The following is a 14,064-nucleotide window of genomic DNA, read 5'->3' as shown; positions in this document are numbered from 1 at the left end:
ATTGTGACATGCTGTATGATTTTGCTGTCTGAATATACCTTATCAAATGTATCAGACTTAAAACTCAAGCAGAACCCTGAAGAAAGCTTGTCTATTGTAGATTTTAAGCTGCCGGTAGGATATAACTTTTAAAAAATCACTATGCTTTCACATTATAATCCTAACTCGGCATATGTGGCTTCACTATGTCTACTTTATGGCTAATTTGACCTTCGCTACGGCGTTGTAAAAATGAAGAGCAAAGTTGAAAGTTTGTGTTTGTGGGCGGTACTACGACTGACTAGCTTAGCAGGAAGACGAAGCGCAGAGCTCTCATCGTCCTGCCGTAGAATGGACGCTTTCCTCGGCTTTGAGGTGAGCGTCAGAACGCTGGCAGAGTTCGAGGGAAAATTCGGAAGAATTCACCGTATTCCCAGCCTCTAGATTAGGTAAAGACTTGCATTAATCACAAGCATCTTAATCGTTACGTCTGATTTCTCATGTTAATGGTAGTAGTCATTGTGCTCTGTTGCTCTTATTCATACACATATGGGTGATTTATATTGAAATAAAGTACGTCACAACAACGCGTCTAAAACCAAGTTCAGAACTGAGTTTGCATCGAATTCCAAAAATCGAATTGACGAATTCCATTAAATATCTTAATCACACTCGAAGATGCATGACAGGCACGTGTGACGGATACATCTGTTTACATTTACAGTCAAAACGGTTTGACCTGTACGAAAGGTTTTCAAGTGCAGTTGGATATGCAAATGTTTTACAGATAAGACAACTGCTAACAAGAGCTGTACAAGTCAAATAATAATAGTAATAAAACATAAACACTGACCTGATTGTAATATTTTTAGACGAGGACTATAGCTATAGGGAATTTGTATGGCTTAAGATTTACATTGCCACTGTATGCAATACTTGGTATCATTTGTCTTTAAGCTAGACTTAGACTAAAAAGAATCCATATTGTTAAATATCACCTTTAAGCATTTGATTGTTGGTTATTTTGGACTGTAACTGTCTGTAATATTTCACCTGTGCTGTTAACTGTTTGGGAATGTGGTAGCTGTTTTCTAGATATTCTTGTTATGTTGTAAATTACTTAAAGGGATAAGTTACTCCACCGAGAAATGTCTTTCTTCTGCTGAACATTTAGAAGAATGTCAGTAACCAGACAGTTTTAGATACTATTGACTTCCATAGTATATTTTTTTCCTACTATGGAAGTCAATGGTATCTAAAACTGTCTGGTTACTGACATTCTTCTAAATATCTTCCTTTCTGTTCAGCAGAAGAAAGAAATTCATACAGTTTTGAAACAACATGAGGGTGAGTATATGATGACAGAATTTTCATTTTTCGGTGGAGTATCCAATGAAAATGAAATGAAAATGAAATGAAAATGAGTTTCAACTATTGGTTTAGGTACAGGTGTGATGAAAGGTCATTCCTTCAAAGTGTCTTCATCACAGTCGTTAGAAAAAACATTTTCTCCTGTGTATTAAATACACAGACTAATCACTTGACTTTCTTGATCATTCATCAATATCAACTTGACTGATGAATTTCAATAGCCTGGTTTACACCAGACCCTTCTCAGTCGTAACTGAGAGTGGGTCTGGGGAAGCTTCATTCACCAAAGGGGCGTCACCAACGGACATCGCTCAAATAAAACCAATCAGAGCGATCGTCATCGTGTAAAGCCTCAACATTTGTGATTGGCGCCAAAATTTGGAAAGATTGGAAATGGGCTTGAATGGGCTCTTTGCCGGAAGTTCGTCAGGGTTTTCCCAGGCCAGAATTTCAACTCACCTTGTGAAGAATTTATTTATATATATATATATATATATATATATATATATATATATATATATATATATATATATATAATATCTGGAATTGATTTGGGGAGTATTTAAATGCCACATTGTTCACACTAAGTAGTTATGCATCATGGTGTTTCTTTGGATAATACACATTATCCAAAATTAACACTTTGGGTGTGTTGGTAAAACACATGTGTATCACGTTCCTGTGTAAGCATTATGTGTCATTGAAACACAAAGCTAAAGGAGTGACCTTACAAGGTTTGGCTTGTTTTTCTCAGATACACTTACATTACTGTGTTGATTATAGCATTGGTCTCCCTGTACTACACAGTGTCCAGACCTGTTTAACCTTTTAAAGTAACTATGACAAAACATATCATACTTTAGGGGTGATTTTAGTCAAAATGTGGCGATTTGGAAGGCCATCGGGAACGGAAGTGTTAAGATGGAGATGCCGAGGGTCATCAAAAGATGTCTGCTGCAAACTTCACACCAGGGCTCTTGAAACAAGTAGGTGTTCAATAATCTTAAAAAATTTAATAATCAATTAATCAAATGTGAGTTTTATTTTATTTATTTCAAAATATATGAACACACACAAAATATATTTTTAAAAAACATACCTTAATATGCACACCAAGGCTGCGTTTATTTGATCAAAAATAGAAAAAACTTTACTATTGTGAAATATTATTACAATTTAAAATAAGTATTTCTATTATATTATTTTTTATTTTAGGATTATTTGATGAATAGAAAGTTAAACATTTTAATTTAAAACTACAGTCCGTAACTTTTTTGGGGTTAAAAATTATCCAAAATAAATTTTTGAGCAAGTACATAAACAGCCAGTGTTCAAAACTATCTGCTTGCCTTAGCTCGATTCAAAACGGTAAGCTTGTAATAATGTTTTTAATTCCAGTGGTACTGGTGGATTTCAGTGGGAAATTCGAGCATGTCTTTGCGTCATTACGTCACATCTGTACACATAAAGAAGGTGTCTCTGCTAGTAGGCTATATTGCATGTGAGGATGTTGGAGGTGGAGATTTATAGCCTTTTCTCACAGCACTTTATATAATCAATCTTATCAATTTGATGGCGGATCCAGAAAGGTTCAAACAACAATCACCAGTGACAACTGGAGATTCCCCCGTTGTAAAATGCAAAGGACTTCGGAGTGGCTACAGAAAAAAGAGTGATAATTCCAGTAATAACTGCAATTGCAGATTTGTACAGAGATGGCGACAAAGAAGAAAAACTACGGACTGCAGCTTTAAAATAAAAAATCGATTGTATTGATGTTAAAATTATACTGACCCCAAACTTTTAAAAGGTAATGTATATCAGACGTATATCAGTATGCATCGGCAATGTATATCATTGTTTGTTTATTTTGTTTTGTATAATTGAAATAATAATTGCTCATTTCAGCCTTTAACTTAAGCCTCCGATCAGATGGCATCTGCGGTAGTGTAAAACAACGTCACTTGCCATTCCCAATGTAAGTATAATTCTGAGAGAAATTAATCCAGCATTTCCTGATGCAGCATCTATGTCTAGTGTTTTCAGAAAATATGTTTTGAAATTGTCCGTGTGTTGTCTCATCAGCAAGAAAACAAGCTCTTACAGAAATACATGGAGAGAACTGAGAACATCTATGTGCTATTCCATCTCTGGATTCAACTCCAGGTTCTTTTGTACCTATGAGCCTGTCACAGGTGAGTTTATGCATTAATTGTTTACATTTGGATGCCATATTAAAATATCTTAGTGATTTAGTGCCTCTTAATCAATGATCATTCATCTCATAAAATAACAATGTATTTCATGCTTGTATTAACCAGCAGATCCCATTGAGATCCACAAACAGAAGTTGGCATTATGGTTCAGTCACCTTCCTCAAGAGGAGAGGCGATTCGGTGGCTACTTTTCTCCCGAAACTATGCATGTGGAGCCACTTATCCTAGAGCGTCATCCTGATGAGGATAGAGGTCTTAGTCCCTTCAAGGCAAAGGAAAGGGTATCTCCACGTCCCTCTCTCACAGTTGAGCAGCTCTTTGATGATAATAATAATGGAAACTCGGCACGAGGACTAAATGTTTTGCTATATGGGGCTGTCGGCACAGGGAAAAGTACTGTCGTCCGTAAAATGGTGCTGGATTGGTGTGCTGGATCTATTTACTCCCAGTTCAAACTTGTGTTGCCCTTCTCCTGTGAGGATCTCGCCAATTTATCCAAACCAACATCCCTTCGAAACCTTGTAGGCAGGAAATACATGCACCTTCTCAAGACACCTTATCTTAGTGGAGATAATGACAAGGCTAAGGATGTCCTCTTCATCTTCAATGGAATGGAGAAAATGAAGCTGGATTTTCGTATCGGGTCCACAGAGTTATGCAGTGATCCCAATGAGGCTCTCCCATCAGGAGCTGTTGTTGTTAATCTGCTTAGGAAGTACCTGCTACCTGAGGTACTGAATGAGCTCAGCTCTTTATTTTTGAAGCTTTTTTTCTGTGACCTGGCATGTGGAATCATGTCATGTCCCAGATTAAATGGGTTGTGGTTTTGTGATGTAATTACCATGGGGTAATGACATGACACTCTTTTTTTTCTTTTCCTTTTTTCTTCTAGATCTATTAATTTACAAATACATTAAAACTGCAATTCATAAATACAGTGACTTTAATGCACCTGCTATATGATGAGGATTTTTTTTATTTCTGATTTTAAATTAATTGATATTTTGTTTCTTATAATGAAGAAAAAAAAGAATGATTTTCTTGGAAAGAAAATTGGAAAATATTTGAAATAATTACTTTTTACTTGATTAGATTTTACATTTATCTACACTGTTCTTGACAATCATATAAACTTTTTTTTTTTTTAAATATGATAATATGAGACCAAAATGAATTTTGTGAATACATTTATAAAAACTTAGCACATGTGGGGAATCTTATTTATCATTGACCTCCCTTCCTTTAGGTTAATGTTTATTGTAATTTATAGCTGCTAAAACATGTTAATTTTCTTACAGGCCAGCATTTTGGTTACAACCAGACTATCTGCCGTGGACAACGTTCCTAGAAAATACATAAAACGTTATGTACAGATCTGTGGCTTCAATGATCCTGATCGCCAGAGAGCCTACTTCACCAGTAGACTCTTGCAACAGAATGAAGAAAAGCCGGACAAGGCTGCCGAGATGCTCATAGAGATGCTTTACCTAAATCTACAGCGGGAAACTCAGTTAGCTACCGCCTGCTTCTTACCATCTTACTGCTGGCTCACATGTGCTACTCTTCATTTATTGCATTTTACTGATACGAAGGCACCAATTCGAACCCTCACTGGCACCTACACCAGCTTCATGAGGCTCAACTTCGGAGGAGAAGTGATAACTTTGGACGGAAACGCCTCTTCACAAGAGCAACAGAACTCATTAATGCTCTATGTGGTCCGTACTGTTGGTAAACTAGCTTTTGATGGCGTCACCAACAAACGGACATCGTTCTCCGAAGACGAACTGGAGCAGTGGGTCGGAGGCAAGACTAAAACGGACGAAGAGCTCCAGCAACTGGCGGTGTTTCGCACAGATGTGCTTGATTTCTTTCTGGTGCCTCGTGATGATCATGGTACAGATCCCGAAACTGGTGGTAGACGCTATGTGTTTGCTGTTCCCGCCATGCAGGAATATCTAGCTGCTCTTTATGTCGTTCTTGGCGAGAACAAAAGCGTCCTGGAGAAGTTGACTAGGGAGGTTTCAGAGGCTTTGGGACAAGCCAGTGAGGACATCACAAGCCTACTGAGCATCCTCTCCAAAATCATACCTTTCCGAATCTTCGCTGTTTTCAACTTGCTTAAGTTGTTCCCGAAACTCTTTGATCGATTCAGCAGCCTTAGCAAAGGGCGTATCGCAAACACCATGGCTGCGGAAATGTTTCGTTCAGAGGACAGCTTCAACGAAGATGTCTTGGACCAGGTGGAGCAAAGTCTGCTGGGAGTGCATGGTCCTCAGCCACAACAGGAAACCGACACCAGGGCGTTTGAACTCTATCCTATCTTCATGGGTGGACTACTTCATTACGGGAACCGGAGGCTGTTAGACCAGCTCGGATGCAACATCAAGAGTCATACGGTTGCTCAGATCACTCGTGCGCTGAGAAAACACCTGATCAAGGAGAGTAAGAAGAAGCAGCCTCCTGAGGAACTCATGGACCTTCTGGTCCTGCTGTATGAGTTTCAGAACCCTCGACTCACTGCTGAAGTCCTACAATCCATCAAGACCATTAACTTGTCGACCGTACGCATGACACCACACAAGTGCTTTGTGCTGAGCACCGTTCTGGGCTGCACACGTTCAAGCTTCCACCTTAATGAGCTCAACCTCTCCTCCTGCCACATCACTCCAGAGTTACTGCAGATCCTCTGGCCAGCCTTCCATCACACTAGCAACCTCAAGTGAGACTTGCACGTACTATAGAAAAAACTAGCCAATGTTTTAAATTCTTGAATCATGCAGTGTTGTGCATAAAAGTAGAAACCTTTTAAGCATACTGAACATCTAACATAAGCTTTTTGTTTACCTCTCTAGATATTGCTAAATCTGATATTAATACATGTTTGACATTCAGTTAGTTAGTGTACTCCAGGGCGCATCAGCTAGCAGTCTGCTCTTCTTTCAAATGTTTCCTGCTAAGAACAAAAACTAGCAAACAAAAGCCTTAGGAGTTTTGCTGGTCTTAGCTGGTTTAAAGTGGTCTTCCAGTCTGGTCAAGCTAGTGTGTTTAAGCTGGTTCTCTCAACATGACCAGCTGAAAAGTGGCCAAAATCAGCCTTCAGACCAGTCTGACCAGTAATAAGGATACCAGCTAATAGGCCGGTTTTTTTTTTTTTTTTTTGTAGAGGAATGTATGGGTGAACTTTCACAATAAAGAAAAAAAAAAAATATTGTTCAAAAGTTTAGATTTCTATTTCAAATTAATGCGATTCTTTTGAACTTTCTATTTATCAAAGAATCCTAATCACTATTTCCACAAAAATATTTAGCAGCAAAACTGATAACAGTAAGAAATGTTTCTTGAGTTGCAAATCAGCATATTATAATGATTTCTGAAGGATCATGTGACACGGAAGACTGGAGTAATGATGCTGAAAATTCAGCTTTACCATCTCAGGAATAAATGACATTTTAAAATATATAAAAATACATTTCATTTTAATTGTAATAATATTTCACAATATACATTTTTTTTACTGTATTTTTGATCAAATAAATACAGCCTTGGTGAGCATAAGATAATTCTTTTAAAAGCATACAAAATTCTTACCAACCTCAAATTTTTCAATGCTTTCATACCTCTGATTTATACTAATGTTCATAAAAACACAGTATTATGTGTGTTTAGTGTTTTTTATGTCAACATGTTAAACTGGCCAAAAAGGTGCTAGAATTTGATAATTAGATTTAATAATATTTGGCCCCTTTTAAATGTTATTGAAATTATCTGATCCTCAATAGAAGCTTGCTGAAGTGCCCTGTAATACACTGGCCTCAAGTTTTATGAATAACCAAAAAGTTTTTTTTAATGTGCTGCACCTTATTGATTGAAAGTATTGGACTTTTAACATGCAACTTTGTACTATGGATTCAATTGCTGCATTTAAGTTGCTTTGCTTGCAGAATGCAGTCAGTAATAATTACACCTAAGCACAATTACCTCATTAGTTATTGATTTTCTGCCTGGGAAATCGGCAAACTAATGGCATGCGTGTGTATTTTTGCTCACTGTGTGTTTACAGTCTCCAGTTTAACAGCCTGGATCCCGAGTCCTGCATTCTACTGCGAGATCTCCTACTTGAGCCCAACTGTACTATTAAATCATTACAGTAAGCCAACTTTCAATAGAACATTGTAAATGTGATATATTCATGGTTGAGGGGTAGGTGACATTTTTACTGACAAAAAAATGACACTTCTGCCAGTAACCTTCATGCAATGTATTCATTAGTGGCATAGCATCTGTTCACTGAATCTTGAGACATGGGACAAAACGTGTTAAATGTTACCTTGAGTTTTGGAAATAGCAACACTTCCACTTTGAAATTATTCAGAGATGATCACTAGAGTGTTTTTACCCAAACACACCATTTAATTTGATTTACTCTTAATTTATAAAACTACTCACTGTCGTCAGACCATAATATAAAAAGAAATTTGTCAATATTTATAATACATTTTTGGCATATAATTTTAATATTTGACAGTATTGACCCATATAGAAATGAGCTAGGAAAAAACTATTTGTGAGAAAATGAAAGATGCAGAAGGTTGTGGCCAAATGTACTGTAAATGTATAACTGTGGCGATGTTTACAGGTTAATCCAGAAAAATTAAATGATACATGAACTAGTTTTTCAGTTTCATACTAGTACTCAAGAATCAGTGTTTATACATATGAAAAAGTGTTTCTTGTGAATTTTGTGTTGCTCTGATCACAGGTTGTGTGACAACTACTTGACGGACGCCGGCATCAGCAATTTACTGGAAGCTCTGTCTGGTAACCACTCTCTGCAACAGCTGTATCTGATGCACACAGGCCTCGGGGACCAATCGGCACAAATGCTGGCTGAGAGACTGGGCCAGCATAACATGTTAAAGGAACTGAATGTGGCCTACAACAACATCGGAGACAATGCAGCTCTCACGCTAGTCGATGCCTGTCGTGAACATCCTAGCATCCACACAGTACAGTGAGTAGAAAAATACATGTTGTTTTTATTTAATAGTCCAAATATATCTATATCTATATCTCTCTATATATAGTGATATAACGTTTTGATTTGATGCAGAAGGACTCCTTCAGAAGGAGCACCAGGCTGGCTGCAATTTGACAGTGCACGCGACATTTTTTTTAACAATAGCCTACCATCGCGCTATCATTGATATTAATTAATAATAAAAAAAAAATGTATCTGAGGTGCCGGAACGCAGTTCTGGACGTTCCGGCCCACTTTAACCCCTGTTCACCAGTGAAATGTCACCATAGGCTGCCATTCAAATTCAATAGTTGACATTTGTTGTCTGTCGGTGTCCGGTGCCGGACACGTTGGTGTCCGTTCCGTGCCGGAGACATTGGTGTCCGTGCTGGAGACGGTAGTATCCTTTCCGGAGCCGGTGGTGTCTGTGTCGGAGACTTTGGTGTCTGTTCCGGAGACTGTGGTGTCCGTGCCGGTGTCCGTGCCGGAGATGGCGGAGACGTGCCAGAGACATTGGTGTTCGTGCCGGAGACGGTGGTGTCCATTCCGGAGACGGTGGGTGGTGTCCGTTCCGGAGACGGTGGTATCCGTGCCAGAGTTGTTGGTGTCTGTTCTGGAGAAGTTAGTGTCCGTGCCAGAGACGGTGGTGTCCGTGCCAGAGACGGTGGTGTCCGTGCCGGAGACAGTGGTGTCCGTGCCGGAGACGGTGGTGTCCTTCCCGGAGACAGTGGGTGGTTTCCGTGCCGGAGACGGTAGTGTCCATTCCGGAGAGGGTGGGTGGTGTCCGTGCCGGAGACGGTAGTGTCCATTCCGGTGACGTTGGTGTCCTTTCCGGAGACGGTGGTGTCCGTGCCGTTGTCCGTGCACTTTTCCGTGCCGGTGTTCGTGCACTTTTCCGTGCCGGAGACGGTGGTGTCCGTGCCGGTGTCCGTGCACTTTTCCGTGTGTTCATGCCGGAGACGGTGGTGTCCGTGCCGGAGACGGTGGTGTCTGTGCCGGTGTCCGTGCCGGAGACGGTGGTGTCCGTGCCGGAGACGGTGGGTGGTTTCCGTGCCGGAGACGGTGATGTCTGTTCCGGAAACATTGGTTTTTTTGCCCAAGACGTTGGTGTCCGTTCCAGAGACGGTGGTATCCGTGCCGGAGACGGTGGTGTCTTTGCCGGAGACGTTGGTGTCCGTTCCAGAGACGTTGGTGTTTGTGCCGGAGACGGTGGTGTCCATTCCAGAGACGGTGATGTCCGTTCCGGAGACATTGGTGTGTTTGGCGAAGACGTTGGTGTCCGTGCCGGAGACGTTGGTGTCCGTTCCGGAGACGGTAGTGTCTTTGCCGGAGACGTTGGTGTCCGTGCCGGAGACGGTGGTATCCTTTCCGGAGACGGTGGTGTGTGTTCCGGAGACGGTGGTGTGTGTTCCGGAGACGGTGGTGTCCGTGCCAGAGACGGTGGTGTCCGTGCCGGAGTCGTTGGTGTGTGTTCTGGAGACGTTGCTGTCCGTGCCGAAGTCCGTGCCAGAGACGGTGGTGTCCGAGACTTTGTTATCTTCCAAAGATTTTAATTTTGGCGCAATTTTTTTCTCTTTAGAGTGTTGATATGCCATTTACTAAATACACTAAGTTTCATCATACTAGCATGTGTGGAAGTATTTAAAACAAGGGTGTTACAACTAGCCCCGTGTTAGGTTGTGCCCTGCTCTCCCCTACCCCTGGGGGTACGAGAGGTGACAGAAGGGGGTACGCAAACAAAATGCTAAGTTTTGTGTTAATTTAATTCTACCCCACCTTAAAATAACATTAACACTGAGCATGTATTTCTAGCAGATAAAATGCTGTAAATACATGACATCCGATCAAATTACCTCATCTATTGCAGTCAAAATTGACTGCATTCACTCAACAATGCTGCCTTGGCTAATCACGCTATAGCCTACTGGCGTTCTCGACCATGTTGCCTACCTTTGTAAAATTGGGGATTTAGCACTTACTAGCATGAAGAACAAATATAGACACAGACTGTATCGATTTAAGATTTAGACTCTCTTCGATACAAAACATACCCTGTGTGAGTTCCTGAGTTTAATGTTGATCACGTTAATCGAATATCCACACGATTTGCAAATGTGACACTTTTGGGGTAGTCCTACTATGATATTAGACTAAATAGCCTATAATAAAAGATAATGAATTTCAAACCTGAACCAAACATATTTTTATTCAAACATCAACAGTCTGTCATTAGTCTTTAGTCTACCACAAAAAACAACATTAAAATCATGAACTCAAATGTCATTGTGAAATAAAAAATAAAAAGAGACTGTTGTAACAGTGCGTAAATCAGACATTTCAGGCTATAGCCTGACGCTAATAAGCCTTATGCCAAAATTATTATTACGACTAAATTGACGGTCATTAAATAAGAAAACTAAATAATTGTGTAGATGATTTGCTTTGTGTAACCCGACATCAGACATTAGGCCGAAGTATTTTTTTGCACACAGTGCCGCGACCAATCAATCACTCCTTTACGACTGGCTGCCTGTACATTCACTGTACTCGCGGCAACTTGCGCTCGCTTATCAATGCATTTAAATTCGCGCCTACGGTATCTTTGTAGAACTTCAAAAAAGAAAAAAAGATGCTACAGCAAATGAGCAGCCGGCGGGGGCTGCAGGACGACTCAACCTCCACGGACAGTTTTTAATGTTTTATCAGACAATAACTACTCAAGAATTTGCTTTAGTATAATTTTCGGGACAATTAAGGCCGGATTCTGGATTCAGGGACAACAGCTTAGATTTCGGGACTGTCCCGAATTTTTCGGGACATCTGGTCACCCTATTTAGTGATTCAGCTTTGTAAGCTGTAAAAACAACAATGGATAATTCACCTCAGATCTTGAAATTAAACAAATGGAAACAAGAACGTTCAAACTGTGAACAAACAAGTGTATTCTTTGACAAAGATTGTTTTAGTAACTCAGTAGCCTATGTATTTTTAATAATGTTAAAATGGTGTAATATTTGTGAATTTGATTATGTAGCTACTTATCCATTTTCTTGCGAGTGACGTCAAGATTACTCTGGTGCTGTGCACTTGCCGCGAGACTCCGCCCACACGCGGTTCTGATTGGCTGTGGGTTTTGATTGATTTTAACGCATCTTGCAGTCGCGTCGCGTCGCGTCTAGTGTGGGCAGGCAAATTATTTGTCGCTGGAATCTTATCGTATCGCGTCTGGTTAGGACACGGTGTAATACTGCAAAATACGCTCGATGTTACAGTCACTGCCCTTGCCGTCCAGAATAAAAGTGAACATCCCAATCGAGTGAAGGGATTGGGATTTCTCTGACTGGATGTTCTTCCTCCATTTTTGGCCTATACTGGCGCAAAAAAAGGAGTATGGGAAATCCAGTTCTCATTAATATTCATAAACTCATTACCATAGCTATTCTTACCTGTAAAAATTACATTTCTAGATATCTGTACTATTTTCACTAGTTAAAATGCTAATTCTTGATATCAACAATTGAATTTCAACTAGTAAACACAATAATTCTTGATATCTGTAATTGTATTTTTACTTATATCTTATAAATCCACCTAATTTCATGCTAATTTGTGATGTTAATAAATGTTTAATGCTTATACTTCCTCCCAGCCTGTATCTGAACCAGCTTACCGATGTGGGCAAGCAGTCGCTGCACGTGCGTGGTGTTCCTCGGGTGAAGGAGGGCCGGCGGGTGAAAGTCCTGGCCTCCGTAACAGAGGGTTCAGACATTTCAGAGGACTGGCATCCCATTCTGAATGTTATTGGAAAAAATTCTCTTTCCTGGGATAGAGGCCGTGTACGCGAACAACTGCTGGTCTTCCTGAAAGACCTGGAATGGGGTCGGAAACAGCACCCGAGTTTCTGGAAAAAGATGCACTTCCGGCGAGTAGAGAGCGTTGTGAGGCAAACTTTACGTTTACTGGAAAAGAGCAGTGATACGGGTACAGGGACCGGTACAAAATGATGCAATTACAATTGAAGCTAAAGGAATAAGGTGTGTCTAATTTCTCAAAGGGATATTTGTTGCTAATCCAGTCAGCCTTAAAGGAATAGTTCTCCCAAAAATTTAAATTCTCTCATCATTTAGGCTACTCACCTTCATGCCAGCCCCGTTGTAAATGACTTACTTTCTTCAGATCAACAAAAATTAAGATTTTTAGGAAAATCATCCATCTCTGTGAATCCATTTAATGCATTGAATGGGTGCCACTTCGTTGACGCTTGAAAAACCACTCTGCGATTGTGACGGTAATCCATTTGAGCCCATTGGATGCATCAATGTCGTCTTCTCAAGTAAGACAATAGGTGCATGTTAGAAAAATTCTCATATTTTAAACTCTTTTAACTATGAAAACTCGATTCGGGCCAACTGTCTTCTCAAGTAGCCTACTCAAGTTCAGCTTGACATGATTGTACGTGCGTTGTGAAGTTTGCGTGGGAAGTAACACTGAAGCACAGAGGACAGCCACTTCTTGCGCAAGCTTCACAAAGCACTTACGTCATGTCAAAACACCCCTCTCAAGAACGCTTGTATCCCAGTAGACACACCTATCGTTTCGCTTCGAAAGACATTGATTCATCCACTGGGGTCGTATAGATTACCGTCACGATCGCTGTGAGTGTCAACCAAGCGACACCCATTCACTCGCATTATATGGACTCACAGAGATAGATTATTTTTCCAAAAAACATTTGTTTGTGTTTATCTGAAGAAAGAAAGTCACATTCATTGGGGATGGCATGAGGGTGAATAAACAATAACAGAATGTTCATTTTTGGGTGAATTATCCCTTTAATATTTCTCACTTGGTTTGTAAAGGGTTGATTTTACAAATAATTGTGTTTACAGCATATTCGTCTACTTTAGCATTAGGTTATTTTGAGAAAACACTGTGACAAATGTGTGTTATTTGTTTGAGTGAAAGATTTTTACTTTGAATACAATGTCAATATATGGTATTCCAGAGTTTTTCAGATTAAAACTTGAAAAAAACCTTGTTGCATGATGGCAAATGTTGCCATTTAAAGCCATTTCCTTTGCATTTGTGTTCAGGGAGAATTTAGGGTCCCTTGTTATCGTATGAATTATGTGTGTTCACAGTTCTCAAACCTTTCTGTGTCAAATCTTTACACAATATTTGAGTGTCAAATGGTGCTCTAGACAAGGTTTAACCAAGTAAGGTTAACAAAGACAAGCCTTTAGATGCTTCTGCAATATTAATATAATCTATGGTTGAAAAAATGTTTGTACTAACAAATTATGACTGAAATTTGCTATGCAATAAAATCAAAATAAAACTGAAAGTGCTGATGTAAGACTTTGTCATACTGTATTTCTTTGACTTTCAATAAAAAGAGGCTGCTCATACCATCTCAAAAACAATCAAGCTTATTTGGGGAGTTTGTTGTCAGTGGTCTTAATTACAGTTGTTTATGTA

General features: G+C 39.7%; 2 protein-coding genes across 5 annotated transcripts; both read left to right on the top strand.

The window, feature by feature from the left end:
• Window positions 1-271: 271 nt before the first annotated feature.
• nlrx1 (NLR family member X1) lies at window positions 272-14,009 on the top strand. 4 transcript variants are annotated; one of them, XM_082178791.1, is made up of 9 exons: window positions 272-428; window positions 2,214-2,336; window positions 3,259-3,328; window positions 3,448-3,545; window positions 3,675-4,297; window positions 4,865-6,288; window positions 7,630-7,716; window positions 8,329-8,580; window positions 12,236-14,009. In XM_082178791.1, exons 2-9 carry the CDS (start codon window positions 2,231-2,233, stop codon window positions 12,588-12,590), a joined length of 3,015 nt encoding a protein of 1,004 aa, XP_082034917.1. In that variant the 5' UTR covers window positions 272-428; window positions 2,214-2,230; the 3' UTR covers window positions 12,591-14,009. The 4 variants fall into 4 exon arrangements, with proteins under 4 accessions (XP_082034917.1, XP_082034916.1, XP_082034915.1 ...); XM_082178790.1 differs by having other exon boundaries at window positions 3,672-4,297; XM_082178789.1 differs by having other exon boundaries at window positions 3,436-3,545.
• Window positions 8,915-12,229, top strand: LOC309505437 (uncharacterized protein). Its single transcript, XM_082178809.1, has 2 exons — window positions 8,915-9,234; window positions 9,273-12,229. Exon 2 carries the CDS (start codon window positions 9,537-9,539, stop codon window positions 10,137-10,139), a length of 603 nt encoding a protein of 200 aa, XP_082034935.1. The 5' UTR covers window positions 8,915-9,234; window positions 9,273-9,536; the 3' UTR covers window positions 10,140-12,229.
• Window positions 14,010-14,064: the final 55 nt, after the last annotated feature.

Source organism: Leuciscus leuciscus (assembly GCF_965113295.1).
Source record: "Leuciscus leuciscus genome assembly, chromosome: 9".
NCBI lineage: Eukaryota > Metazoa > Chordata > Actinopteri > Cypriniformes > Leuciscidae > Leuciscus > Leuciscus leuciscus.
Note: the sequence above shows the minus strand (reverse complement) of the source record. Positions and strands in the feature narration are given on the sequence as shown.